This window comes from Ambystoma mexicanum, chromosome 4q, assembly GCF_040938575.1.
Source record: "Ambystoma mexicanum isolate Mex_15411 chromosome 4q, UKY_AmexF1_1, whole genome shotgun sequence".
NCBI lineage: Eukaryota > Metazoa > Chordata > Amphibia > Caudata > Ambystomatidae > Ambystoma > Ambystoma mexicanum.
Window position 1 is genome coordinate 1,005,560,711 of NC_090928.1, and position 24,524 is coordinate 1,005,585,234.

Here is a 24,524-nt window from a genome sequence, read left to right on the forward strand (position 1 = left end):
TGCATACCAATACATGATTGTGTTGATGTGTTCCTTTTCACGCTGGATAGAAGCAGGACCATGTATCCCTGCAGATGCCAAGTCAGCTGCTAAGTACCTTGTACATTAGGTGTTTCCCCAATGGGGAGCGTGCAAAGTGCTGCGGTGAGATAACAGACTACACTTTGTAAATGATCTGTTTTCAGAAATCGCATCCCTGCTTGGTATTAAGCACAGGCTTTGTTCTGCTTATCACTACCAGGCCAACTGTGTTGTGGAACTTATAAACGGCCCGTTGAAGAAACACATTGCAAAATTGAGATATAAATTAAACGAAAATTGGTTGCACTGCCTTTGACTGCCTCTTTTTTCCCTACACAATCAGCCAGGCTCAGACCACCACCTCCCACCCCATGAAAAAGTGACAGGCAGAAGGATACACACCCCGATTGCTCCATCCACGGATGCTCGAATGGACATGGAGAGTTCTGTGACTGTGCTAGGTGATGAGATGGATGATTAATTAACTGCCATGACTAAATGTTTGAAATTCGTTTCTCGGCAGATAAAGGTGTGGCAGGGGGCCAAGAAGCAACCAACAACAACAGAGAAAGAATTGTAGATGTAAATGCTGTAATACCCCCATTGCAATTGTTCCGAGGTGATTTAATACATATACAGAATTTTATTCGAAAGCGGCACAGGCCACGATTTGAGGGCCCATATTCTGTTCAGTATGCAACCCCCACAACAGTAAAAGTGCGCAGCAAGAAAGTGTGGGTGCACATAGGTGATGTGAAAATATTTACAGACAACGCCCCCCTGTCGGTCAAAGAGGAGCCAGAAGAAGAAGAAGAAGAGGTGACCAGACCCCAGGCGAGGCCAAGAGTCAGAGCTGACCAGCAATGTGACATCCCCCTATTGAACAAGGTATTTTTTGAGAGCAATAGAAACAGTATCTTTAATATCTCAACATGTGCGGAGGAAGAGATATATAGAGCAAATGGACTCCATCAGTATTATGATCTGTGCTTTTTTCTTTTCCTTTTTTTGGCTTGCTTACACTATGGCAGTACATTATTTTAGTGGTAATGGCATTAATGTAGCTGTTAACATGAGAAAAGAATTGTCATCAGTTAGGAGAGATGTAAATAATGACGAATACTTTTTGAGACACTTTGAAGGTTATCCTCAAAAACTGTATAACGTTTGGTGCAGGCATATGACTAAGATTGGAAGGGAGAAATTGGATGAAAACTGTTTCATATGCTCACTGCTTCTGTATGCCTTGAGTGTCTACAGATTGTTTGTGGCCAAGGAAATAGCAGTAACCAGAGCACATTGGCTTGCTCACATTGCAATGTGCAAAGCAAGGCGACGATTCCAGGGAAGTTCAGCTTCCTTAAAGTGGGTGACAAAAGCAGAATCCCTTTATGAAGATAACTTTATAAAACAAAAGGCAGTGGTGAACAATGTGATGAAATATATATTGTTGAGGCCATAAAGGGGCGAAGTAACAGTAACTAACCATCCATTGTTGAAATGTAAAGAGATACCCTTTTGCTGGGAGAGACCACAGTTTCACATAGCAGGAGCGGTGTTTACCTCTTGGGGTTTGGTAGAAGGGTTAATGGGATGTAGAGCAGAAGCACTTGTAGGATACTCATGGGGACCGGTAGAAAATGCTAATAAGATTTGCCTAGAAGAATGGAAAAAATATGCCAGACTGTTAACATGGGTGGGGGATGAAGAAGGGGCAGTGCACATAATAAGGATAGAAAATCCATTGCTGTGTTTCAGATATAATGGCAGAGTGCAGTTATAAAACAATGTAGGATGCAAACGCATCATGGATATGCCAGCCATGAATCTTGGCACAGCAGTACTAATGGACCACTATTGGGCCTGTGGTTCACAGGCATATATGCAGCTCCCACCAAATTGGGGTGGCACATGCTCACTAGCAGTGTACATACACAGGCACTAGTGGCGCCTCAAAGTAATGTGGTGCAAATTGGAGACTACCCTATTGTAAAAAGGGAACAGAAAGATAAGGTGTATGAAACACTACAACGCACTACAGCGCACAAAAAGAGAGAATTCATTTTTCTACGGCAGCTAGTGACGCACTGGACACTATCCCATTTGAACACAGGCTGTTTAGCAAGGCACTGATGTTCTTTATGTCTCTTCTTGCCCCTGGCTTGCAAATGGTAGCAAATGCCAAATGGTTGCAGATAACAGATTGGAGTTACTGCAGGCTATAAATGCTACTGAGAAAGCTCTCAATTCAATTACAAACTAGCTGATAGATATCAGATGATGACTCTCTAAAATAGGTATGTCCTCAACTTCCTCACTGCCATGGAGGGTGGGTTTTGTGCAAAGAATTGCCCAAGCAGATGCACATTCCTACCAATGACAGAAGGAGCTTGACAGAAGTAATAACTTCCCTGCAAACTTCACACACAAATCTGATCCAGGAAACTAGTGAAACTGAAGGTGGGGACTGGTTTACCGCTCTGTTCTCATGGGTGCCTACCTGACTAGGTAATGCATTAAAAATAATAAAAGCAGTTCTGGCATTGGTACTAACAGGTCATTGTGTCCTGCAAATAGAAAAATAGCACAGTGTCAAAATGCTGGGAAAAAAGTTGTAGAGCAGCACATGATGACAGTGATACTGGATAAAGATAACGTGGTACATATCCACACTCAAACAGATGAACCACATCAAATGCACATCATCTACAAACCTATTGGACCCCCAGGTACCAGGTCCAACCCCCCTTTTGACCCTGATAACTATACCCAGCATTGGGTTGACTGTGAAGGAGATGGGGATTGTGGCTTTATGACAGTTGGGCCAGAGGAGGTAGCTTAGAACAAGGAAGTAGCTTGAGGGGGGAGCGTAAAGTATGGATACCTAAATATGGATAACAGGATAAAGGCGAATGGAGGTGTGGTCAATAAATTAACCATAGGTGGGAGATGAGAGTTGCACCAGGCCTAGCCACGCTCCCACCTGTTCCCAATCATGTACAGAAGTAGAAGCTGGAAACATTCAGTAAAACACCAATGGTCACACAGCTGCCATGAAGAGTAGCATAGGCGACACAAGTAGGGCAAGAAGTAGTTTGCAGTCACAGAAGTAGAGACAGCTTGCAGAATACCCAGACTTTACCCCCACCGCTTTCCCTTCATGAACACTTTCACACGTACAGCCCGCTCTGGGAGAAAACAGACTCAGACCTCAGCATTGTATCTGACATGTCCCCCTAATATGGTCAGGCAAGGTCAGGCAGTTACTGGTAACCACTCACACCTGACTTCCATTAAGCTTCCCCACACGGGTAAAAGGCAGAGCATGAGAACACACTCTGAGCGAGGCAAAGCACACAAAGGAATGCTATTTTCCAGATGGCAGCTGAATGAGGGAAGAAAGATGGCAAACCAAGAAGGGTGCGCAAGGAGGGAGATACCCGTGACCTTTCCGGAGAGAAACTGTTACTTTCCAGAATTCTTCAGATGAAAAAGCATAAGGCCAGGAAACCAGACTGAAGAATTCTGCATTGTGTGTCGGAGATACCCGGGGCCCTCCTGCATGGCTGACCAAGTCGGGGAGGAACAGCAGCCGCTGTGGTACTGTCCTTGGCTCCAAAATCAAAGCAGCGCCAGAGAGATCAAAACAGTCGGTGAGTTGGGGAGACCAATGTAAGACCGGTCTGTGCTGAAGTCAAGGTTGCAAGCGGCACCAGTGTAAGTGTGCAAGAATGAAGATTGGTTACGCGTGTGATGAAAGATGTGAGGAAAGCTTAATTGCTGATGGATGGTTGTTTGAACTTTAACAAAGAACGATACAATACCAGTGGCACTGCATGTGTTCTCAATAGAAGGTCTCTGGGAAGTATCCAGCCAAGAAGTGGCAGAAGCGAAAGTGAAAGAGAAAGAGGAGAAATTAAATGAATTGAAGTGGTCCTGCAATGGTTTAAGCAAAAGCCATTGCACAATCGAATGTTTTTGATTTTTTGCTACAAAGAGGAAAAGCTTAGAAAGTGAGATTAGATGGTCTGAGCCCGAACGGGCGAGATCAATTGTGAACAATATACTAAAGGTGTCCGAGCTGATCCGTGGTCCGAGCCCGATCGAGGGAGACCAAATGTGAACATTGTGTTAAAAAGGGGTCCGAGTCCGAAGGTGGGAGACCTAGGGTGAACAGTGGACCCGAGAACATGTGATTGTGAAATGCTGATAAGAAAGGAACTTTGGTGCTTTTTTGTTACGATAGGTCCTCTGCAATAAGTGGAGTGGAACTTGTCAAGAATTGTTGTAGTATTTTGAATACCTTAATCTGATCCATGATACCATAGAGAACCATTTCTGCATTTTCTGGATGTAAATTTGCAATTTAAGGATAACAGTATCAGCACGTCAGTGTTCATAAGCCCACAGATGCAAATCGTCTATTGCATTTTTCAAGCCTCTGTCCCAATGCCATTTATTAAGAGTCTACCCTATAGTCAGATACTCTGTGCGAACAGGATCACCTCTGACCCACAAACATTTGAGGCTGAATGTGTGGATATTGTACACAAATTGAAATATCGTGGATACCCGGAGGAGGTACTTCGGGAGGCTAAAGACAGAGTAGACTGAGTACCTAAAGCGACATGTCTAAGCTTGTAATAGCAGAAAAGTGAGACCCCCCTCTAATTTGTGACCAAATTCTCAAGACAGAGTTTCCAAATAAGTAAATTTATTAGGAACAATTGGGCAATGTTACAACTCAACCCTACACTCCATGAACTTTTCCCTAAACCGCCTATGATGACATTCAAGAGGGGCCATTACTTTATAGATAAGGCAAGGATAGACAATTACTCCTGAGCACCCAGAAGAAAGGTACTTTCCCCTGCCTGGCATGTAACAACTGTAATAATATCATTAAGGGAAGGTCGATTTCACACCTACACACTGGCCAAAATATCAACTTGAGAGATTTTTTAGCCTGCCACTCAGCAGGTGTTATCTAGCGAACAAATGCCCTTTTGGGTTGTTATATGTGGGTCAGACATCTAGCCCGGTTAAAGACAGATGAAATGAACATAAATCCAGTATAAGATATAAACAACAAAGGTCACCGGTTTGTAGACACTTTAGGAAGTACAATCATACAGTAGGCCAGATAAAATGTATTGATTTATTGTGTTGGAGGTAGTGAAATGCCCAGCGAGGGGAGGAGATTACATCTCTATCCTAATACAGAGGGAGATGTACTGGATCCATAAATTGGACACAGTTCAACCTCTAGGTCTCAATGAAGAGTTTACCTCAATTGCTTCATCTAAGAACAGTATGTTACTGTAACATAAGGGAAACAGGGTACGGCTGGGTGTATACATTGTTTGGACACAGTTGGATTTATGTGCATACATTATAAGTCATGTTGTATACTACAGAAGTATGAGTTTCCATTGTACTCAACTAGGAAGACTTGTAATAGAGTACCCACTACTGTATCTGCATGATGTTCATGTTGAATGGTGCATAGTTACACTGTTTTGATATAACATACTGGTCCAAAATACATTTGAAGTGTTAATACATAGGCATGTACAGTTATTTTCAACCTATGGTTATCCATTGGTGCTGTTCTTAAAAACTTGATATTCATCTGCATTGTGGAAGGGAATCTTAATTTATCTTGTTTTATGTTGAATATATTGAAATATATTAAACCTTTCAAATCCAACCCAAGATAATCCACATGCTGAGTACCAAAAGGATCATCCTTCTCCCCGTTACTATTCAACATCTACCTATCTCAACTAATCAAGATCATCAAAAGACACAGCCTCACTTGCTACAACTACGCTGATGATACGCAAAGTCTACAAAATACAGAACACTCAAGAAGAAAACACAACATTAGAGAACTGCCTTTGTGATATATACAACTGGATGAACTTGAACTACCTCAAACTCAACCCAGGCATAACAGAAATAATGATCATCACCAAAAACAGAAAAAACAACCACTACATCCCTTGGCCAAGGGAACTCGGTACAACCCCATCCCCATGGTCGACTGTAAAAAAAACCTGGGTGTCTGGATGGACAACAAGCTCACTCCAGAGCCACAAGTAAATGCTCCACTCAAGAAATGCTTCTTTCTCCTACGAGCAGTAAAAAGGATCCTACGATTCCTGTCATTCTCCAACAAACCATTTACCGTCATCGCTCTTGTCATGTCCAGAGTAGATTATGCCAGTACCTGGGCATGCCTGAACGACTTCTAAAAAAACTTCAATGCATACAAAATGCGGCGGCCAGATTGCTCCTCAAACTACTACGAAGAGAACACATCACACCAGCACTAAAAACACTACATTGGCTGCCAGTAAAACAGCAAATCGAATTCAAATCAATGTGCATCATGCACAAAGCAATACACAACTAAGGCGCAGAGTTCCTGAGAGACAAATTAAGCATACATCACCCAACAAGGACACTCAGATCAAGCAACGACACCCGCTTGGAACTGAAACCCTACAACAAAAGAAAACTTAGTGGATCTTCTTTCTCTCATCTCGCACCAAAAACCTGGAACGACTTACCAAAGAACATACGTAACACAAGAAATTACCTAATATTCAGAAAACTCCTCAAACCCTGGCTCTTCACTGCATAACTAGAAGAACGCCCACAGGAGAAGATACATAGCTGAAATGATGAAGAGTGAAGAAACCGATCCCGGATCCCACTAAGCAACCTACTAAAAACAGAATCTAAGGAAGACACTCTACGACATACCAAATTTACCAACTGAGAGATAGTTTCAACAGGACAAAACTAAAATTGAATACACATCTAGACCGGGACGGTAGGCCAAGGATGATTTATCAATAGCACCCTGGCCTCCAAATTACGCACAAACACCAACAGACCACCGACAGAATAGATGGCAAGAGAGTGTAGGGCACTGCTAATCTACAGCACCAATATCAGAGGGGGGGGAATCAGACACACCCTGAATACACTGAGCTCAATACAATACTGCCGGGAACATGCCACGCCATCAATCACAATAATTAGATGAACAGGAAAAGGGAAAGTGGCAATTACGTTTACCAACAAGAATGCTAGATAAATAGAACAAGATCTGCAACTAGGATATATAACCTACTAACCTAAACTCAAATCACTGCATACCTAATTCCCCCAAAAATCCACAAAACCATTTCTCGCCCAGAAAACCGCACACACTTCACCACACTGTAACAACAACAAACAAACAACCAACATATAAACCGCACCAACAACACAGAAGGCCTTGCATCGGTCCGATACTCCCTCCAAAAGCACAGTGCACAGTGAAAACTGAACTGAAGGCGCCAACAGCACACCACTTCTCTCACTTTCATACTCCCTGTTCACCCAACTAACCTAACCAGCCCGCCTTCATGTTTTACAGATCCGCCTGAGCACCTGGGGACCAATTCCGTTGGTGGCGGTGCGCAGAATAATACCTTTAACATGAAACAATACATGGGTGGTGATATACTTCAATACGAGAAGAGTCTGACTTCAAACCAGAGCTGGATACATATGTATGCTGTTTTTATGTTTGTCTGCTTTATGGCATTGAATAGGAACCCCTTAGTCTATTTAGATTATGTATCGCTGAATAATTGCTTGTGCGCTATGGTGAAATAATCTCCAGGGCTGGGAGCGGGTCCCAGTAGAATGTGTATGGGTGTAAGAGTCAGTGGGGATCATTACGAGTATGGAGGTAGCCATGATGCTATTAGCGCTATGGCTACCCCCATACCGCATACTGGGTCTGGGTTCCCTGAATGGGGAATTACCGGGCCATTGCAACCTTTGAGGACCCAGTATTTCCCCATTCAGGGAACCCACCCCATTCCCATTCGAGCCCGAACAGGGCTCAATAGGAATAGGGAGAGAGCTAACAACGGGCCCGTTGTTATCTCCCTGGTCCTTTAGCGGCTCCCACTAAGGGTGCCTGGTAAAACCAGCTGCCATTAGCGGGACCATCTAAAGGACCTCGTAATGCGGCAGTAAGTGGTTAACGGCACCGGCACCCTTACCGGCGCTGTTAACCCCTTACCGCCAACCTCGAAATGAAGCCCAGTGTCTTTCACATTGCAAGACACTTGTTTCCTTAAGTAGCACTTAGTATTCAACACAGATACATATGGTAATTGACCCACTCCTCCGGTAACACTGGTTTTCGCATTGGTGTTTGAAGAGGTACACAGGCCTGTCACGTGAGACTCTTATCATGTGACTTCAGCTCTTAGAAATCATGTGGACTTGTTGGGTTTTCATGATGACGGCGCTCTGTGAGGACGCACGAATATAGTAATCAAAGGGCCCCCGTGGACACTTTGAGAGAAGTGTAAGGAGTGATTTAGAATTCCGAGTACAGTTTTTGAACAGTAGTAACAGTTTATATTAGATACGTGATTGTTTTGGGGAATGGGACATTATGCATATTTTGCCAGGTTACTTGATTAAACAGGCTACCTACCAGGATTGTTGGGTCAGGCCCACGTTGAGCAACGTAGCACACAACGGAGTGAACGAGCCCCGGAGGAAACGGGTTGTTAATAATTTGGCACATCCTTCCCTCTCTTGACTGGATGAGCACATTTTTGTTTTACATGTTCTCCTTGAATATGGAGCCCTTCGAGGTCACTTAAAAGCACTTTTTGTATTTTGTTATTATTTTTGTATTCATTTATTGTGACATTGATTCGGAATTTCTTTTGCAGAAGGACTTGTTTTTGTATCTTTTATTGATGAAGGCCAGATAGGCTTTGTTTTGGTCATGGGTTGTTTCCTCCACGTGGGTGATGTGTGTGACTCCCTGCATGGATTGCAGCTCCCACATCTGTATGGTCTCCACGCACGTTATTGAATGACATTTTCACAATGGTACAATTGGGAAGAGAAATGTTAATCATAATGTTTTTGACTGCCTTTAATTGAGTAGTATTCAATACAATGTTTGAGAGAGGTGAACTATTGGGTTCACATAGGTTGTTTGGCTTCAATCCACAGTAGATATGGCTCTTGAAGAAGGGGGTATCCCCAAAATGCATGAACCAAACTGGAGTGGTATGTGGCCTCCATAAGAAAACGCTCACTGTAACAAGTTCTGACATCATTGTTTGATTAAATGATTTGTTGATTGAATAACATGTATCATTTATTGTTGTATTTAGGTTCTATAACTTTTTGGCTATTGTTCAGCTCAGAGTGTGCAGGGGATGGGGGAGTTCAACATTTCAACTTTCTTTATATGCTGTTTGTTTTTTGACCTCGTGCCAGGGTCATTTTTCCTCCCCTGCACCTGTATTTATTGTACATTTATGTACATTTAGGAAAAAATATTGAGGTGTGCACCAACAGATAAATTTATAGAGTATTTTTTCTTCTGCAATAAGAGACTGTTATTGGGAAAGAGACTTTGGCAGAAGGCCCTGATACCTATGCTTTGAACTGTATCCTGGTGGCAGAGAAGCCAGAAGCCAGAGTGTGCGCGAAAGCTCGAGTGTGCCGACTTTCCCTGTGCTGAAAACATGGGGAAGGGAAGCCAATGGCTCAATTATCCTGACATATTTCTTTAACACTTTTCTTTTTGCATACATTTTTGTCCCACACAATTTGTATTTAGAAGTAAGGACTGGCAATAGGTTTATCAGTATAGGCCCTTTTATTTTGACAGAGACTCCACTAGGACTTTTGTATTATTATTTGATGGGTGTAGCTTGCTCCCATACTTAGATTTAGGGTTAGATAGGCATTCAACCAACCCATTGAAGTTCAATAAACACCCTTGAACTGTGATTACTTGTGTCTGTCTTCACCGTTTGATACCATCCCTTCCTTACCCATGGCGGAGAAAGAACCGAAGACCAAAGCCAGCAAAGCCTCAATCCTGAAATACTGCATCCTGACATAAAATTGCTTAAAACAAAAAATCCAGGCCTCACGATATTTAGACAGTAGCCCAAGCACCAAGGGCACTCTGCCGAGAGGAGTTCTGCTTAGAAGTTGAAACTGCACCAGATAACGTTTCCCAGAGCACACAGCTTGCAATTATTAAAGTTAATTCGTTTTAATTGGTAGAAGTGAGAAATAGATATATCCTTGAATGCTAGGTGCAAGTAGCTACCATGCCAATTGTCCCATAACAAATGAATATACAGCACCCCCAGTGGCTGCCGAAGGAAAGCACACGCGCACACATATGCTAGGATAGCAGAAACTCCAATAAATAGATGAAATTGAGCTCGAAACAGTGGTCCTCTACCACGTGATTGAAACAGTGCTCATTAATTCCAGGCTCAATTAGATAGTACACCTGTCACTTCCTTAGCACATCAAGGCACAGAGACAACATACCAAAGCCATGAACATACTGGCAGATAAATCCTCAGGCCTAGGAACGAGAAGGGCGTAACTTCTCTAAACTGGATCATAGCGGTTCGCCCACCACTCCTTCCCCTCCAAGTACCTGGGCACTGCATAAAAGTGCTGAGGTTGGATGAGCAAATAGCCAACAGGTCACACCCTGGTCTTCTTATCAGCTAGTGTAGTAGAGTGCCAACCAATAGCATGTTCGATTTTAATGTATCAATTGTAGAAGGATGAACCTAGGAGGAGTTATTAGTTGTAGAAGAACCAATAGTAAAGGTTTCACCTATAGATAACTATATGTTATATATTCCAATAACCAATTGAGTGGGAGAGTAGATGTTTTTATGATGATTAACTATGACATTAGCTATGATGTTTCCTGTGTTTAAAACTCTGTTGTTGCTAATGCCATTTTGAGATTGTTAGATTGTTCTTTGTACGCTCTCCCAGCGGCCGTTTGTATCAGAATAAAGCTGGGTTTTCCCATTCACTTGGAGTTGCTTAGTTATTGCCAAATTACCCCAAAAATCATTTGCTGTTACTGCCAATTGTTCTTGTGGGTTTACCACTGGATTACAAGTGGTGGTAGGGCTCTGTACTTGCCATTTTTGCAATCCATAGGACTCCATGGGGATGTTGGTGGATTTACCATGAGCAGTAATTCTGCCACAGTAAATCTGACTTTTTTTTTAAGAAAAGTGGATCATTTCCAGAAACCTTTTTGCTTGATGTGAATCCTCCATTTTTCCTCCAGGTTTGGAATTCGGTGGTGCAGTAAAAATGGCAGTAATTCCTTCACTGGCAAAAAAGTTCAGTAACGGAACTACCTGCACTTTTTTTTACCACACTGCCAAACATATAATAAGGCCCACAGACTCCAAAATAGAAACATGTCCAATCAAGGTTCTTTAAAATATATAGAGTCCTAATTAAACAACAGAATGCAATCAACTAACTAAAATAGTCCCACCTCTAAAGAAACCACAGACATTGTAGACTGTTGTAAAATGGCACTCTGGGTAGATAAGCAGGGGTGATTGGGCACTTAACTGGAATCATATCAATGTTCAATATCAATGTTCAAGAGTGTCTTAGAAGAAAAAGGCAGAGAAGGTGGGCCTTAAAGTTACTATGAACCCAATGCATGGACCAGGGAAACAAGGCTGCTTCACAGTGCCTTACATCCTTCCTTTGGGGATATCAACAGCTTTGTTCCAGGTTTATTGGTTAGACACTTTCAGCACTGGGTCTGGGTTGAAGTGTAAAGCTGTCGTGACAGGTGCTGTGACACAGTGGTGTCGTTTTCTGTGTTGAAGATGCTGGGAATGACAGGTGGTATCTGTCCGCTTCACTGGAAGATTCAGTGACTTTAAGGATGGAGATGAGAAGACTTACCTTCACCAGCGAGCAGGCTTGGCTAACTCAAAATTACATCAGGGCACTACAGCAGATTTGGCTTAGAGCTTAAGTGGTCTAGAGACCAGGGGGTGTATATTTGGGCATTTTAGAAGACTAGGTGGGTCTTCACCTGTGGATATTACAGAGCTTTTGCATTGCAGTGAGCACATTTGGAGATCTGGAGGCAGTTGAGGTTCAAGGTTAAGATTCCCGTGGAGCAGCTTCAGTGACATTGAAGGTGTCTACACCAGTGTTGAGATGGTTCGAAGATGCAGGGAGAGCCAATGTTCACTCTCTTGGTTCTGCAGTTGTTGGGTGTCCCGATCCAGGGGCTGCAGGATAAGGTAAGTCCTTTTGTTGCTTTCCCACTCCAAAGAGCCTGGTTGTCACCTACATTGTCTCCTTCGCCTCCAGTAAAGACCCTAGTTCAAGTGCAGCCAGCAAAAAGAGGCCATAGTTCACAGCAGTTCACCCCATTGTTAAATGGGAATGGCTGGGCAATGAGCTCTTCTCTTCCTTGGATGCCCTCTGTCTTCACCTCCCTGGCAGAGGACTTTGGGATAGACAGTATACCCAATAGAGGTTCAGATTAGGTCTTCTTGTCCTTGTGGAAGTCCAGAGATGATTCAAAGAAAGAGGGTGCCCCTCTCATTCTAAAGGCAAAAAGCCATAGGCAATTGACCCAAAGCAAACCTTTCGTAATGGGCTCAATCCCTGCTGTTGAAACAAGTGCCTTGTGACATGACACACAGAGAACATTGCCCTGCAGAGATTGTAGGGAACAGGAAGAAGGAAGAGAGCCCTAACAGAATTAAGATGGTAACATGCCCTTCTCCATGGCTACCTCAACCCTCTGGCTACTCTAACTTCATCCCCTTCACAAGACTGCGGAATTCAAAGGGACTCTAATGATCAGCACCCAGGCATGAACCTGGCTTTGTTATATCAGAACTGCCCTTGAAGCACTGTTCACAGGAGACCTCCTGGGGATGTTTCTATGCAGGGGAATAAATGGTGCAGCATGCTGGTTATTATTTCATATGGCAACTGTGAAGACACCTATATGCATCAGTCCTGTCACAGCTGGCCCTGCTCACAGAGCTGACACTAGTGTGATATCAAATGGATGTGGCTGTACAATTTTGTCCTTAGCCATCATTTACCTTCCACCAGACTGCCGAAGGTATACACCTATTATAATTTATAGCAACATACTAAACGATAAAAAGGTAAGCACCTCCTGCATGAACTTTGTGTTGCAGCAGCAGTTAGGAATGCACTTGACAGTTGAACCTAACCTGTGCCACAGGAGGGTTGGGATTTGAGGATGTCTGCATGTCCGCATAGGCACATGTTTGCACATAATTTTGCCATGGAACAATTATGGATTGAGGTTTGATTAGCAGCCCCATGTTTTAAAACCAAATTAGCCAGATAATGTTATTTTAAAAAAATTACAAAAACATCGCTTTCACACCCTCCTCATTTGTAATTCCGTCACAAGCATTATACAAGTAGGTTGTGTATGTTGATTCCAGTTTGGGTGATGTAGCAGGTTTAATGTGCATTTTCCCCTAATGCCATTTGCTTTGCTTGCTTGTCATTATTTTATTAGTTCATTTCTGGGCTCCCAGTATGCTTTTATTTGGGGTAGGTGTCTTTTGTAGCTGCCAGTTCACGTTCAACAATGGTTGTTGTGGAGGGCGATGGGACGTTGGCTGGTCCTAAAACTCTTGGGCATGGGTACTTCTGTGTATGGATGAAGACAAACGAGCCCTCAAGGAGCATTATAAGTTAATTTCATAATTGGGTTGAAGGCTGAGCTCATGTATCCTTCATACTGTCCATTCTGCGATATTGCCCTGTTCACAACCCAACTACCCATCCTTTTTGCTATCAGCATATTATTTAATAGACATCTGGAGTTGGGAATTATCATGCCAGCATTTAGAACAGAAACTGTTAGGAGTTGTTTTGCCTTATGTTGAATGTTCAGAAACGTTCATAATCTACTCATGAGTAAGTGACTGTGACTAAACGCATGTAGACTTGTGAAGAGGAGCAGACTCTCTCTCTCTCTGTCTGGTGACAGACAGGTGAATATGGCATTTAGGGCCTATACACCTCCCTCCTGTCCAACAATGTAAAAGTCAAATTGTTACGCTCACCTGGTCTCTGTGGGGACAATGGGGCACGGTTGCAGCCCTCCCTGGAAGTGGATTCCCCTTGTCAGGCTTCTTCGCCTGCTCATGTGCTGTGGACTGCGCTGGTTGTTGGCACAGCCCCTGCGAGGATATGAGAGATTGTGAGAATGCTGCGATATGACTGCTGTCTCTCTTGAACCCTTCTTCCCAGTATGTGGTGAGAATGCGCCAACCCATATAGTCTCACCTGTTCATTGATGATGGTGAGCTCTCTGTCCTGCTTCTCACTGCAGGGGCGCATTTATGGACCAAGCTCCTTCACTGGCCCATGTGCGTGGCAGCCCAGACCGGCTGTGGCTGGACCACTCCTAAAGGTAAGTGTTTTGCTGCAGAGGGGTGTTGATGGACCCAGTTCCTTCACTGGCCCATGTGCGTGGCAGCCCACGCTGAACTGAACCACTCCTAAAGGTAAGTGTTTTTGGCTTTTAAATATTGTAGTATTGATTCATGATTATTGTTTGTATACTTTTAATAATGTCTTTCCTCTGCTTTCTCCCAATAGGTGATATGCAGCCCTGCAGTAGTTGCGGTGCATGAAGCGAGGCCAAATGGTAAGAAAATGGAGTCCACGATGTTCCGACAGATGGTAAGTGTTGGTTTAAGGTCAAGCGCAAGGATTTGTCTTGGCGCGACCTTAAACGTAATGTCTTAACGGTTTCTAACCTTGTCTTTGTCTTTTTCTATTGCAGGCACCATCTGTCACGAAGTCGGGCTGGAGCGCTGCTATCCGGAGGTCTGGAGATGGAAGATGAATGTCAGTGTCTACAATGATGCATGCTGGAGGAAGCAGATGCAAGGTAAGTGTTGCAGCTGGTAGCTGGAAACAAGGTAAGATGCGCTCTGGCGAGTAGCTGAAGACAAGGTAAGATGCACTCTGGCGAGTAGCTGAAGACAGGTAAGACGCGCTCTGGGCTGTAGCTGAAGACAGGTAAGGCGTGCCTTGGGCTGTAGCTGGAAACATGTAAGATGCCCTTTAGGCGGCGGTGAGCGTTACGCTGCAATTGCAGAATAACACAAAGCACATGCATGAAGGCTGACCAGGCTTATATAGCCTAGCTCTAGCCATTGCCATTAGCTGATTCATCGGCCCCCCCTGCCACTCCTAGAGGATGCTTACACGTGCAGTCTCACTCTCCCCAGTAGCCACGCCCGATCAAATGCACGTGGGACCTTAGCAGGGAAAAAAGCAAGTACTTGTACCAAGAAAGAATGTGCTAGTACACATTTACTCATGAAACTGCTGCCAAAGGTGCCATGACTGAGTCCAGTTGGTCCCTCCCTGTGTTATTGTCCACAAGGGACAATAAAAGGCTGTATTACCCCTTATTCACCTGCCCTGAAGGTGCGGGTCTGGGATTTCAGGCCCATGGCCATGACAGCACTCCCCCTCAAGACCCCTCTCATGGGTGTTCTTTCTCCTGGCCCTGGCTTGGTAGGATTGTTGCGATGGAATTGTCTGATCAGTCATGGAGCGTGGATGAATTCACTGGGTTCTCAAGTATGGCCTTGTGGTCCATAACCCTTGAGGTCTATAAGGTAGTACAATTTAGAATCCACCATTTTGGAATCCAGAATAGCTCTGACCTCGTATTCCGGTTCTCCTTCTATAATGTCGTGCTCAGGGGGTGCTTCCATTTGAGTACCTTGTTGCATTGGTTTCAGGAGTGAAACATGGAATACTGGATGGATTTGCATGTTAGATGGTAATTCCAATTTCATGGCAGCTAGGTTTATCACGGCTTTGATGGAATAGGGCCCCAAGTACCTGGGACGGAGGCTTGTGGTCCTTTCAAGGGAATGTTTTTGGATGCTAACCAAATCTTGTCTCCGACTTGATAATTTAGGGCCTCCCTTCGGTGTCGGTCTGCAAACTTTTTTTGCTTTCTTTAGCTCTGGGCAGGTGTTCAGCTGCTTCTTTAAGAATCCATGTGATGGTCTTATGTAAGGTTGTTACTGCTGGCACTTCCAATTCATCAAGGGAATCAAAAGTGGACGTTCGAGGATGTTGACCATGCACCATGTAGAATGAGGTCTGTCCGGTGCCAGTGTGGATGGAATTGTTGTAGGCAAATTCGGTCAGTCAAAGTGTGTCTTTCCAGGATTCCTCAGTTTGTTACAACACATCAGATATTGCGCCAGGGTCTGGTTGGTCCGTTCGGTTTTGCCTTCGGTTTGAGGATGGTGACCAGTGGATAACCAGAGATCAATTATGGCTATTTTGCAGCACCTCCTCCAGAGTGCTGGGACAAACTGAGTTCCACGATCTGATATTAGTACTGAGGGGAATCCGTGCAATTTGACAATCTGTTCCAAAAACACAGTGGTGAAGGCAGAAGCAGTGGGGAGTCCTTTCAACGGGATGAAATGGGCCATTTTGGAGAATAAATCTACAATAACTAAGATGGTGTTATATCCATTGCAGGGGGGAAGATCTGTGATAAAGTCCATTGACAACGTATGCCATGGACGTAATAACCCAGCTGATTTCGCTTCTGAGACTTGTGTTGTTCACAGACACCACAGGTCGCAATAAATTGGGCAATGTCTTTTCTCCAAGTTGGTCACCAATAGCCTTTCTGAATTTTAACTTGAGTCTTGGCAATTCCCGGATGCCCTTCCACTAGTGAATTGTGATAGTTAGCTATTATTTGGTCTTGTAGCTGCTTGTCCTGAGTGTACAATCACCCTTGAAAATAAGGCAGATCATTTTCAGTGGTGTACTGGTCCCCTCTGGAAAGCCACTCCTATTGTGTCGTTTGGTTCATCTGCGATTGGAGATCGTTTTTTAAGTCATCCAAGCAGGTGGTTGCAGCAATTTGGTTCTGGATTCGATCTTCCGGAATGATGGCCACCAGCTCAGACGTGGTAAAAGCTTCTTGATCCTCGCTCAAGCATGACAGAGCGTTTGCTTTCCCATTGCATACTCCGGGTCTGTAGGTGATAAAATCACATTCTGCAAAGAAGAGAGCCCAACGAAGTTGGCGAGAAGACTGGGCCTTGGCGGTCTTCAAGTATTGCAGATTGTGGCGATCCGTGATGACAGTGACTGTATGTCTTGCTCTCAGAAGATAGTGTCCCCATGTTTTGAAGGCGCCCTTAATTGCTAGTAGTTCTTTGTGCGTGCTCGCATAGTTCAATTCTGGTGCAGAAAACTTACAGGACCAGAACACTATGGGATGTAATTGTCCAGTGTCGGGGTCTCTTTGTGATAATACTGCTCCCATGGCTATATTGGAGGCATCTGTCTCGGCCACGTATGGCAGATCTGGTCACGGGTGTCAGAGAACTGGTGCTGTGGTGAAAGCAAATTTCAGCTCCTGGAAGACTTTCTCTGCTTCTGGAGACCAAAGGAACTTCTTATTTTTTCTCAGCAGGGAGGTAATTGGATGAACTATCTGTGAAAACCTAGAACTAAACCAACGATAAAAGTTGGCGAAGCCGAGCACACTTTGTACTCCTTTTGTTGATGTCGGCGATGGCCATTGAAGGATAGCATCCACCTTACGTGTGTCCATGTGTACGCCTTGTGGTGTGAGCATAAAGCCCAAAAATGCAACTTCTGTTACGTGGAAGGAACATTTTTCTAGCTTGGCAAACAGCCGATGCTGTTGAGGTTTCTCCAATACTACTCTTACATGGCCAACGTGGTCCTCCTTGGAAGCTGAATAAATGAGGATGTCATCTATGTAGACAAGTGCGCAAACGTCCAATAATTCTCGAAGCACATCGTTCATAAATATTGGAACACCGCCGGGACATTACATAACCCAAAAGGCATAACCTGGTCCTTGAAAAGACCATACTTGGTACGGAATGCTGTCTTCCACTCATCCCCTTGTTTAACTCTTACAAGGTGATAGGCTCCTCGCAGATCCAGTTTTGTGTAAATGTGGGCATTCTTAACCTGATCCAGGATCTCCGGAATAAGTGGCAGTGGGTATCTGTTTTTTACTGTGATCTGGTTAAGTGCTCTATAGTCAATACAAGTTCTCAAATCGCCTTCTTTTTTAGGTACGAAATAGAGAGCACAAGAGGCAGGAGACTTAGACGGACAGATAAAGCCGTTAGCTAGATACTGATCCAGGTACGTTTTTAAATGCTGGTTTTCATGCTCCTTTAGGGCGTAAATCCGACTGCAGGGAATTTGGGCTCCGGGCACCAGATCAATTTGGCAGTCGTAAGGCCTATGACGAGGCAGAGTGTTCGCTTGCTCCTTCTGAAAAACATCCTGGTAATCCAGATATTCAGGTGGTAAGGAACCAGTGAGACCCAGAATAGTTTTTGTCTTGGGGTTTAGGTTGCTCACATCTTTATTGTAGCAAGCATTAGCACACTCTTGAGGAAAGGTCAGAACTCGTTTTCTCCAGGCGATCCTAGGGTTGTGGGTTTCCAGCCAAGGCATTCCTAATATCATCTGGAACTGAGGAGCACCGATGAGATCGAAGGAGATGTCTTCTTGATGACCATCCTGGCCCATAATCATGACTTTTTCGGTATGCTGCGTCACTGGTCCGGATGATAGCTGAGAACCATCCACTGCTGTGACGTTTTCCGATTTCCGCTTCTGTTGGAGAGGAAGGCCCATTTCTGCAGCCAGATCTTGATCAATATAATTTCCCACTGCTTCACTATCAATGTATGCTTCCAAGGCATGTATTTTTGACGGTTGCTCGTGGTTGACCAAAACTACCGGGATGACTAGATCTGAGGTCTGTACAGATTCCTTATTATCGCTCGACAAGTGGACCCCTACACTTGTCGGGCGTTGGAGTTTTCCGACTCCTGTTCCTTTCCCTCGTCACCATTGTCTGTTGCTCCGACTAATTTTCTGGGTGGTTTCACTGGGCATTCTCGGAGGAAATGTCCTGCCTTCCCGCAGTATAAGCTGAGCTGCTGTTGCCTCCTTTTCTCCCTTTCAGCCTTGGTGATAGGACTTTGTAATCCAACGATCTGCATTGGTTCAGTTTGTTCATGGGTTTTGGTTTGATTATCCCGGGGTTGCATATAGACAGACCTCCCTTCAGCTCTTGTGCGATCCATTTTTCGGTTCTGCAATCTGTGATCAAGCTGCATAGTCAAGTTGATTTATTCGTCACATGCTTCAGGGGGATTAACCACTTGGGCTAGAACATCCTTAAGTTCCCCACATAACCCTTGATAAAAGAGCGTAGTCCTTTTTTCTTCTGGTCAGTTTGTCTGTGCTACAAGACGATTGACGGTGGCGATGTAGGTCAATAGGTCTTAGTTTCCCTGTCTGAGTGACAGTAATTCATTCTCCAAAGTTTGTCCTTGGGTATGCCTTGCGAACAATTTCTCCATTTCCTGCTGAAATTCCCCAAAGTCTCAAAGTAGTGGATCATCCTAGTTGACTAGTGGTATCGACCAGTCCGCTGCGCTAGCCGCTAAATAAGAGAGTACAAATGCGACTCTGGCTTGATCATTTGGAAAAGCCCCAGGCCGGCACAAAAAAGGGAGGCGACATTGGTTCATGAATATAGCATACTTGTTAGGGTCACCAGTAAAGCGTTCGGGCAGGGCCAATGGCACTGAACCAGGGAGAACCACTTGAACAGGTGGTGATGGCTGCGGCATGGAAGGATGGGAAAGTCCTGGTAGTGGGACTTGACCCATGTGGGACTGAGGCAATTGTCTCGCCAAGTCGTCAGTTTGTTCCTGAGTTACAATAAGATCCTTCCTTAAAGCATTGGTTTCCTGTCTGGAGGCATGAACTTCAGCCTGTAATTCCCCCAGTAGTTGGGCCAACTGGTCTGTTTCTGAGGTTTCCATAACGCCCAGGCAGAGAGTCAAAGAGGCTTTGCATTCTGTTATGCTCACCTGGTCTCTGCGAGGACGTTGGGGCACGGTTGCAGCCCTCCCTGGAAGTGGATTCCCCTTCTCAGGCTTCTTCCCCTACTCGTGTGCTGTGGACTGCACTGATTGTTGGCACTGCCCCTGCGAGGATATGAGAGATCGTGAGAACGCTGCGATATGACTGCTGTCTCTCTCGAACCCTTCTTCCCAGTATGTGGTGAGCATGTGCCGACCCATATAGTCTCACCTGTTCATTGATGATGGTGGGCTTCTCACTGCTGGGGCATGTTGATGGACCGAGTTCCTTCACTGGCCCATGTGCGTGGCAGCCCAGACTGGCTGTGGCTGAACCACTCCTAATGGTAAGTGTATTTGGATTTTAAATATTGTAGTATTGATTCTTGATTATTGTCCGTATCCTTTTAATAAGGTCTTTCCTCTGCTTTCTCCCAATAGGTAATATGCGGCCCGCGGTAGTTGCGGTGCATGAAGCGAGGCCAAATGGGAAGAAAATGGAGTCCATGATGTTTTGACAGATGGTAAGTGTTGGTTCAAGGTCAAGGGCGAGGATTTGTCTTGGCAGGACCTTAAACGTAATGTCTTAAAGGTTTCTAACCTTGTCTTTGCCTTTTTTTCTTGCAGGCACCGTCTGTTACAAAGTCCGGCTGGAGCGCTGCTATCCGGAGGTCTGGAGATGGAAGATGAATGCCAGAGTCCACATTGATGCGTGCCGCAGGAAGCAGATGCAAGGTAAGTGTTGCGGCTGGTAGCTGGAAACAAGGTAAGATGCGCTCTGGCGAGTAGCTGAAGACAAGGTAAGATGCACTCTGGCGAGTAGCTGTAGACCGCTAAAATGTGCTCTGGGCTGTAGCTGAAGACAGGTAAGGTGTGCCCTGGACTGTAGCTGGAAACAGCTAAAATGCGCTTTAGGCGGCGGTGGGTGTTACGCTGCAATTGCAGAATAACGCAAAGCGCGTGTATAAAGGCTGAGCAGGCTTATATAGCCTAGAACTAGCCACACCCATTAGCTGGGTATGGGATTTCGGGCCCATGGCCATGACACAGATGCATTGTTCATTGAGGCAGCCAGGCTGCCCTTATTATGGGCAGGCACATTAGAACATAGGTGGCACTGCACATTTATTTAGGGCAACATACATAACACAGCATACAGCTCAATGACATAAGAAATGTTATTCACACTCAGTAGACATTAGAAAGATATATCAGAATAAGGCCCATAGCAACGACAAGATAAGTCATTCTTTTCAAAATGAATGTCACATTATGTATTACAATTAAACTGTAGGGTCTAACTCTCATGGAAGCTCCAAAGTGCTGTGTACAGACTCATGAACAGAGTGCCTGGACAGAAGCTAAGGTGCAGTGATGTAGCAGAATCAAATAGCAGAATAGATTATTTTCACAGTGTTGCTCACAAAACAAAACTGGCATACAGTCAGAAATAGACAAGAAAGGTGGATTAGCCAATAAGGAACTAGACAGTTTAATCTGTTAACTTGGCAATTGTCTGAAACATGTCATTTGCAAAACCTGTTCTGTCCATTTTTAAAGTTGCAACGTATGTCTTGCGATCTAAAAAATACTTAACACAGCAAGTCATGCTAATTAGCATAACAATCATGTGTCTCAGGAAGTGTTTATGTCCAATAGAAAACACATGATGTTTGATCTTTAAGTAAATTGGTCAATTGAAGCCTATTAAAATATAAGGTTTATATTAGCATACAATTATTGCGTAATCTGTTGCCATTGTATACAACCATGATGTATGCAGAACAAGATTGAGACATTCCTTTTACCAGCTTGTAATAAAGTGATTAAACAAAACTACTCCCAGCCGGCAGTCTTTGTCCCCCTTTCTTGCATGATGTATGTTTCCAAGAGGTGGCTGACTACATGACGGTATGTCAGAGGAGGGATACCTTGTTAACACTTGTTTTGTGAAGGATGAACATATGATTGTTAAAAATATTAATGTAGGTCTCTTTCAAGCATCTTCATTCAGGTAGGGAGGATCAGAGAAATCATTGAGGAGCTTTATAAAAACACTTTTGACACAGTCCAATAAAAATCCTTTTAATTTGCTGCAATGTGTTTCGGAATGTGTGAACAGAGGTGGAATTGCCACAGAGGAAGGCAGCATTCCTTTCTAAACCTCAAAATAAACCATGTGTCCGTACTTTGTTGGGCTCCCCAGCGGCTCCAAGCTGCAGGTGAAATAATTCAAAAACAGCATGCCTAATTCGCAAGGTCCTTTACAGCCAAGAACCAGCTTCTATACAAAATGCTCTGGATGTCATTCCAAATGCCCTTTACAACCAAGCGATCTAGGACTCTATGAAACTCATCTTTATCAAGGATCATTGGAAGGGTATAATGGGTTTCCTACTACAAGGGCCCATCCAGTAGAAGCAGTTGCCACTGCCCATGAAACTGCAGGACTAACGTGACCAGAGAGGAAAGTAAGCAGCATTACTCTATGTACTAACAAATGTTTGCAGCCGAGTTAGCAAGCACCCCCTTGTTGTTACTGCAGTAATTACATACTTTATTACTGTACTCAATTTCATATTCACTCAATGGGCCTCATTACAACTTCGCCGGTCCGGAAACAATGGTGCCGGTAAGCTTACCGGCATTGTTGTTTCCGGACCAGCAAAGTACAAGTCTGCGGGTGGGTTGCACCCGCCCGCAGACTTTCATGGAAGCACCAGCACCATTATTAATGGTTAACGGTGTCGGTGCTTCCATGGTCCCCATTCCCATTGAGTCCTATGGTACACAAATTGGAATGGGGACTAACAATTACTGCCGCCTGACTTACCGGAATGCTGGGGATGTAATGCCCCGGTGTTTCCGGAAAGTCAGGCGATGGTAAAGCATTGCAAGTCCAGCGGCAGCCTGCCGGTTTTACCGGCACGGCTACTGCCAAACTTGTAATGGGGCCCAATGTCTCAAAGCAGTTCAAAAGGTGGGGGGGCATTCAGTAAAGTTGCAAGCATTTTCCAGAAGTACTTTATTTAATTATATTACTGTGATGCAGTGTCTGAATGTATGTCCTTTTAGAAAAAAATGCATTGTTCCAAATACTAGTAGATTTAACAAATGATATCTTGCTGATCTGCCTAAAGATAGCTGTTCTGTTCCTATTCCCGATTAAGTTTCAATATGAGTGTGTCAAGCTTGCAGTATTTATCAGAGCTACTTACCATACCACTGTCATGACCTTGGAGAATAGTGTCCCACACTGGGTCATCTATTAATGACTTTTTGTCATGCATATCTAGAAGCTGGCTGACGCTGCGGTGCAGGGAGTTCTGGGAATAAGTCTGACTTATTTGACCTTGACTTGGTATTCGCAGGGCCGACATGGTTCTTTCGCTCTGACTCCTTGCTTGAGTTTCTGGACCTGGGAGTTTGGTGTCTTCCATTCCCTGAGAATACAGAAACTGTTAGTATGATAACTAAAGGATAAAGCAAAGTTTGACACACTAATACCTTCACAGATTATCTGCGCTCAAATATTGCTCAAAAGGCTGAACGGGCTTGCACACTATAGTCAGGACCGGCATTCTCCAAGGCCACCTGAGACCTAAGCTTTGCTTTGTTAGTGTCTGGATGTGCATCATTGTATATCTATCTCTTCTGCCCCAAGTGAGAAAGCACCAGCTAGGTATGTGCCTAGTTCTGCCATATAAATTGGCTCTCATGGCAAAGGGTAGAAAGGATAGGACTTTTTGATAGAAAGTCTTTGTTCCACCTTGTGACGGTGATGATATTCTGTGGACAGGCACCAAAATGGCCCAGCATGTGGATTTGATTCCCTGCTGTGATCATCTCCTTTGCTTTCTATAGCCTTCTGCTCTCTCCAGTATTCCTCTGCTGCTGGCTAGCTAGGTTTGAGCTTTATGCATCCCAAACAACCATACATGCTTATAAAGTGTAGTAGAACTAGAGTAAGGACTGAAAAAAATGGCTTATAAATTAGTGAGCCCACACCTGGTTTGGCACAAATGAAACTCATCCTCAGTGGTGCTGAATAACAGGGCATCACTTCATGAGTCAGCCTTGCTTTGCGATTAGGCAGAACATCCCCACAAATAAGCTCCTGTTTTACGGAAAGTTAAGGATGTGATGTGCACCTGCAGGTGACATTTAGGAATTCCAAATGCATACGCCTTACAGAAAGATCTTATACTTTACACAAACCTGAATAGGACCTACACAAAGCGACATTTACCAGGAGCACATGAAAGACGGATGGATGCATGAAACAACTCTAAAATGTGTGTTGGCTGTTAATGTTATGACACAGACAGATAGCCATGCATTTACTGTTGGATGAAAAAGACGGTTAAACTGATGCGCAGAGTGATTTGGAAACATGAGAATGGCACAAATTAAATGTCCCTTGTTGCAATGTTGGAGCTAAAACTGGGGTTTGGAATGGCCCCACGGCGACCTCTTTAAGGCTGCATGGCGTATATGCCGCTTTTCAGTCGCAAGGATATGCTTATAGGCATGGGTAAACTAGTTTGCCTGTCATAGAAAATGAATTATCATGTTATGTGGATCTTGAATAGCCTTTAGTAAATCTACTTTAAGTCCATTGACAGTGAGCATTGTGGAGTATTTCATAGATTCTTACTTTTTGGGAAA

General features: G+C 44.1%; 1 protein-coding gene across 1 annotated transcript in view; it reads right to left on the reverse strand.

Moving 5' to 3' along the window:
- The window catches only part of USH2A (usherin), a 4,817,015-nt gene that overhangs the window by 9,358 nt on the left and 4,783,133 nt on the right, over positions 1-24,524 (reverse strand). Inside the window, exon 72 of the mRNA XM_069608572.1 lies at positions 23,075-23,299. Within this exon, the coding sequence (XP_069464673.1) occupies positions 23,075-23,299 (225 nt within the window). The remainder of the gene's footprint in view (positions 1-23,074; positions 23,300-24,524) is intronic.